This window comes from Lemur catta, chromosome 14 (assembly GCF_020740605.2).
Source record: "Lemur catta isolate mLemCat1 chromosome 14, mLemCat1.pri, whole genome shotgun sequence".
NCBI classification, from domain to species: Eukaryota; Metazoa; Chordata; class Mammalia; order Primates; family Lemuridae; genus Lemur; species Lemur catta.
In genome coordinates, this window is record NC_059141.1 from 50,625,472 (window position 1) to 50,631,449 (window position 5,978).

General features: G+C 60.1%; 1 protein-coding gene across 1 annotated transcript; it reads left to right on the top strand.

Moving 5' to 3' along the window:
- The first annotated feature begins 4,493 nt into the window (after positions 1–4,493).
- Positions 4,494–4,990, top strand: C14H10orf105 (chromosome 14 C10orf105 homolog). Its single transcript, XM_045569216.1, has one exon. The coding sequence runs from the start codon at positions 4,494–4,496 to the stop codon at positions 4,893–4,895; it is 402 nt and encodes a 133-aa protein (XP_045425172.1). The 3' UTR covers positions 4,896–4,990.
- The last annotated feature ends 988 nt before the right edge of the window (positions 4,991–5,978 follow it).

A 5,978-nucleotide genomic window follows, 5' to 3' on the forward strand; every position in this document is an offset into this window, starting at 1 on the left:
GGGGTGCTTCGACAGTCCAGATCTGGGTGGGATCGGTACGGGATCGAGAGCCGAGCTGTCCAGGGCATGCCCTGAGCGACTGTCCCTGATGCCCCCCTCCCCCAGCAGCCTGCACCACCCCGGAAGTTTTGCTTTCTACTATCTCAGGAGAACTGGGGCCATAGATGAGACGTTCCATCAGTTTGGGAAAACGAGGGCAGGGAAGGCTGGAATCCCAGTGGGGGCTCTGGGCACGTGGGAACAGCTTTGAGTGGGATGTTGCTCATTCACGGCACCAGACGCCTGCCGCCCATGCCCCCCACCCATGCCAGGAGACCGCACCGGATCCCCTGCCACTAACTCACTGGATGACCCTGGGCAGGCCAGTCCTCTCCGGACCCCATTTCCCCATCTGAGAGAGGAGGGGTGCTGAATTAGATGACCCCTAATGCTTCTCCGGCTCTGACCGTGCACAGGAAAGCTCCCACCCATTTGGGGGGTGGGCAGACCGTGCCTCGTTCTGTGGTCAAGGGAAGGAGGGGAGAGCTAAAAACTGAAACCTGGGGCTCTGAGAAAGGGGGTGGCCACACCCAGGTCTTAGCCCAGAGCCACAACTCCCTGCCTGAGTTGCACTTCTGGGAGCCTGGAGGGCCCCGACAGGGCAGCCGCCCACGACTCAGGCCCCCAAGCAGGTGGCTGGCTCCAGGGACACGCTGGCTTCCCGGGAGAAAGGAGGCTGGGGGAGGGGAGTGTGTGAGCATGTGTGTGTGTGTGTGTGTGTGTGTCTGTGTGTGAGTGTATGTCTATGTGTGTGTGATTGTATGTGTGAGCGTGTCTATGAGTGTCAGTGTGTGTCTGAGTGTGTCAGTGTGTGTGTCAGTGCCAGTGTGTGTGAGTATGAGAGTGTGTGTGCGCGTGTGCATGTGCGTGGTGTGGGGTGGAGGAACTCTGCTGAGGGTCTCCGAGGGCCACCAAACTGTAAGGAGCTCAGCCTCGCTGTCCCTCAGTCCTGTGCTTTCTGCCCTGTGATCCCCTGGAAAACAGACCTTTGAGTGTACTCTCACCCCTCACTTCTGCAGCCAGACGCCTTCAAGGGGAAGGTGCTTTTCTGAGGAGTGGAGGGAGAAGCCTGGAAGAAGAGGGGCCTCAGGGGCCGCTGGGCCCGTCACTCTGCCTGTCCAACCCGGCGGTGCCACTCTGGCCCTTCTCCCCGGTAACCTGGAGGCTGGCAGGCACTGAATAGCGGCTGCGGGCTGCCCGACCATACCATTTAAACTCCCAATGGGGGAAGGTGAGAGCCATGGGGCCTCGAGAGGCAGCAAAATCCTCCCTCTGCATCTCCCTGGTGCCTCTCACCCCGAGATGGCTCCAAGGAGACAGGCTGGAGCGAGGCCAAGGCCGTGGGAAGGCTCAGGAGCCCCAGCTCCTGTGGACAGGCCCCCCTCTCCCTCCCTGCCCAGCTGCCATACCTACCCTCCGGCATGTCCTCTCCCCCAAGGCAGGGCCGGGACTTTTCCAGACAAAGCCAGGCCCAGCTGGAGAGCGAGGGGAGAAGGCCCACTCTGCTGGGACTGGCTGACTGAGGGGTGCAGGGCACAGCAGAGCCCAGGGCAGGGCTGGGGGCACGGGCACCGCCCGCTCCTCCTTGGGCCTCCGTTGCACAGCTGAGAAGACCTCTCCACTGAGCAGGACTGCTGAGGGCTGGCTCTGAGGTCAGTGCCTGGGGACTGCAGGAGCAGGTTCGGTGAAGGAGGTGGGGGTGAGACGCTTGCTGGGGGACTCTGGGGAGGACGTGAGGCTGTGCTCAGACCTGGGCAGCCCCTCTGGTTCTGCGGAGGGTGGAAACAAGGCCCAGCAAGGGGCAGTGGCTAGCCTGAGGCCCCACAGACGTCTTCCCTGCCTGCAGCAGGCCCTGCTCTGTAGCACTCCAAGGGAAGAAGGAAGGTTCCAGACGGAGCTTACAGAGATACGCCCAGAGCAGGGCCCGCTGGGGTACCCTGGCTCCAGCGGGAAGGGAGAGGCTTCGACTGCCCCCGAGATGACTCCCAGCCTTGGTCTGGTGGAGCCTTCTCTGCCCAGAACCAGCTGGCCCTTGCCGGCGGGTCAGCAAAGGGTGGCAGGGTGCCTGGCAGCTGAACTTGCACATGCTCCAGGGAGGGCGTCTTGTTGTTTTCAAGCACTTTGGGATCTCTTGCTGCCACAGGAAGCACTCAGATGCTAATGACAACTCCACTTATCCTGTTATTAGAGCAGATCCCAAGGCCTGAAGCCTGAACCCTCTTTGCTAACCTGCTAGGGTCTCCAGATCCATCTGAAGGTCTTGAAATAAAGTTAGAACTGGTAGGACTGAGCCATCTCCCATTGCAGACTGCCCGTTTCTCCCTCCCAGCCAAGCCTTGCCCAGGGTAGGACAGACAGCTGGTTTCTCCCCATGGGGGATGGCAGTGGGCACACCCCAACCCTCCTCCCTGCTCGGACTCAAGGAAGAGCCAACCCACGTCCAGTTGCCCGGCCAGAGCGCTCTCTAGGCCTGATGCCTGAAAGGCGGAGGCCTCGGGCAGCTAGACGGGCATCAAAGTTTCCAGCTGGGAGGGGTCGTTTTCTGTCTGGAAATGCTGGGAGTGGTGGTGGTAGGGCATGGGTGGGAGCTGGGGCGCGCTGGATGCCCTCAGTCGCTGGGCGCGGGGAGCCAGGCGTTAGGTCCTGCGGCTGCTGGTGAGTGCCTGGGGTGGGCATGGGGGCTCCCCGGGGTGGGGGACCGGGTGGCCGGCTCCCCTCCCCACCACCTGGCGACAGGGGTTCCCTTTAGGCTACACGCAGAGCCTGGGCATGACTTGAGGCCTTTCCTCCTGCTGAGCTTCGGAGCTAGCAACTCCGCTGTGAGTGAGACTAAGCAAGCTGGGAAGGAGGAAATCTGCCAGCCCCCAGCCTCCTGAAAGACTCCCAGGTCAAAGAGAATACTTATTATTATTATTTTTATGTTTATCCTCTTTGGGATTTCCTGTCCTGCGTTAGAATTCAAAGATCACAAATACTGGCCTGCAAGCTCCACGTAGCCTGCTCGTGTGTCTTGTTTGGCCTGTGTGGTGTTCCACATATTTGAAAATTCATTTCAAGTTTATCTGGTCTTGGCAGTGTCTCCCCTCGGCCCCTTCTTTCTTGCCTTAAATTTGAATTAGTTGCCAACATTTAAGCATCAGCAATGTTTGCCTAAAGCTTCCAGATTTCTGCCTTCTCACGGGAAACTGCAGAGCCGACCACACGGGGCCTGCATTCTGGCACTGGCACCGTCAGACTGGGCTGCGCCCTCCGCGTCCTTGAGAGGGCCCAGCCAGCGCTCTCCCTGCCCACCTGTCCCCTCTGGTCACGCAGTACCTGCTGGCCAGGCTCTCTAAGCGTTTTTATTTGCAACCCCAGACATATTGAACCAAAAGTTCAGCCTGATTTCCCATCTACAGGGACCATCTGCTGGGCTCCCTCTAATTGGATCCTCTAAAGTGATAACAGAAATGCCCCTCAGGTGACTGATGTCTCTGGGGAGGTTTCCAGCCCCTACTTGTCAACCCGTTGGGGCTTATTTCCCACCTGTTCCCGGAGCAGCTCCCTGAGCTCAGAGAGAGAGCTGGGGCCAGAGGGGTGGAAAGGCCGTGAGGCTAGGAGTCAGGAAACCTGGGCTTTGCTTGGCCACTGGCTCACTGTGGCTTGGGCTTGGCTGCCCCCTGACTGGGCCTCAGTTTCCCTACCTGTCATGGGAGCAGGTTGAACTACATTGGAAAGCCCACAAGGCCAGGCTGGTGAAATAAGGTATGTGGTGGGCTTTCGGGGGAGTGTGGTGAGCTGGCCCCAGGGCCCTGTCTAAAGGGGACAGTGGCTGCCAGTATCGGGCAGGAACACAGGCCTGGTGCTGCCAGTGGTGAAATTCTGACATTTTAAGAGAGGCCACGCACTCAGATATTTATGTGAAATCTCTTGGTTTTTTTTTAAAAAAATTCACAATTAAATTTATAAAAACACTGCAAGGACCCAACAAAACACACCTGTAGGCCCCCAGGTTGCAGCCTCGGGCATCAGATAGTTGCCAGGGTCCCTGCTGGCTGTAGCATCTTATCATGTAAGGCTCGCTCCTGGTCACAGAGCAAGTTACTGACAGCTGGTCCTAGATCTCAAGTTTTCTCTCAAGTTCTCCGGCCTAAGACTCCGTGGAAATTTATGGGAATGAAGTGAAAATGCCGAAAGGCAAGCCTCTTATCTCCTCCATGGCAGATGGGTGGGGTGGGGGGTGGCAGAAAGAGGCCCTGCACTCAGGCCCAGCCCCGTCCCTTACCAGCGGTGTGTGCACCTGGACTTGCCATCTTTCTGGGCCTCGCTGCGCTAACCTGGCATGTGGCCTTGGTGCTCTGTAGTTGGACAGGACCCAGCCCCATCGGTGTTCCCGGGAAAGCCTCCCCTCCCTCCCCTGCCCAGGTCCAGCTGATCTGCCTCTGAGCTTCTGTCCTGTTGCTGTTGCAGAAGCCATGAGCACAGAGGGCCCCAGCCTCACCAGCTCCCCGGCCACCAAGCCCCTCACCTTCCTCTCAGCTCTGGTCACCCCAGGGCCCCGTGCAGAGGCAGCCGACCCCCTCCCCGTGCTCATTGCCCTGGCCTGCATCTTCCTCGTGCTGGCCACCTGTCTGCTGTTTCTGACGCTCTGCAAGCCGGCCGCGCTGGACCCAAGCCGCCGCAGGGCTCGAGAGTGCATGCCCCACCACCCCGGGAGCCCCAGCGAGCCCCAGCTCCGGCTCTGGAAGCGCCTGGGCTCACTGCGCCGCTCCCTGCACAGCTTCCGCCGTGGCAGGCCTGCTGCCCCTCGACGCCCCCTGCCAGAATGCGGTGACAACCGCAGCGACTATGACTGCACGGAATCTACCAAGATGTGACAGGTGTCCACACTCAGATCCACCTGCAGATCCTCCTGCCTAGGACGGAGCCTGGCACTGCAGGCAGACGGTGGCCCAACCAACCTGGGCCACACACTCACCCCCAGCGGTTTCCTGGCTGTCTAGGCCGGTGCCCTTTTCCAGAGAGGGCCCCCGGAAGAGTACCTTCCTCTCTGCAGGCCCCCCAGCTGCTGCTTGCTAGAAGACCCCTGGATCAAGGGATGAGCATTCATAGCCATGTGGGCCCTTGGCCTGAGGCTCCGCAGGATACAACCTGGGACTCCCTGGGACCCCTTTCTGGCAACTACCTCCTGGAAGCAGCACCCCTGCTCCCCAACAGAAGCCCCACCCTCCCTCCAGGTGCCAAAAGTTGCCATGGCCACAGCTTCCCTCCAGCCAAGTGAAACACTCAGCCTGCCCTGGGAGCAGGGTACTGTCCTGCCATCTGTGCTGACTCAGTGCCCAAGGCAAGAGGGAACCCGAGACTTCTCTCCTTGGACTTCCTGGGCCCTGCCAGTGTCTTCCTGGTAATCCATGGGGGCAGCCATCACTCTCCTGGTGGATCAGATGCCTGGGAGCAGCGGGGAGCAAGGGCAAGCAGGAAGCCACCAGATCACACCCTGGCAGCTGTCTTGACGGGGCCCCTTCAAGGCGCCCACGTCAGGGCCCGTCAGGAAGGGGCTGAGGATGGGTTAAGAGGCTGGTTTCAGAGTTCAGGCTGCTGCTGCAACAGAGTGGCAAGAGGCAGAGCACTGCCAGCAGCTGGAGGGGGTGCCGGCTGGGCTCTGCAGTCACCTCACAGTGGCTCCATGCCTCGCCCAGGGAAGGAGGAAGCCTCCCCTCGGGTGGAATGGCCGGGACCTCTCGAGGACAGGCGTGGGACCCCAGGCCTGGACCACACTAGGTATGCTATGTGTGTTTTAGTGATTGCTGCACTGACTGGTTAGCTGCCAAAGCAATCCCACCCCAGGAGAGACTTCTCAGAGTCCCCAACCCTCGACCTCTCCTCCAAAGGCCTGGGTTAAACGCTTCGGTTTGGTCCCGAGTTTGGAGAGTGGGCAGAGTGGGGCCTGAGCTGCCTAG

What these genes read in the sequence shown, in the direction of transcription:
- C14H10orf105 (XM_045569216.1), top strand. Translation starts at nt 4,494, where the DNA reads ATGAGCACAGAGGGCCCCAGCCTCACCAGCTCCCCGGCCACCAAGCCC.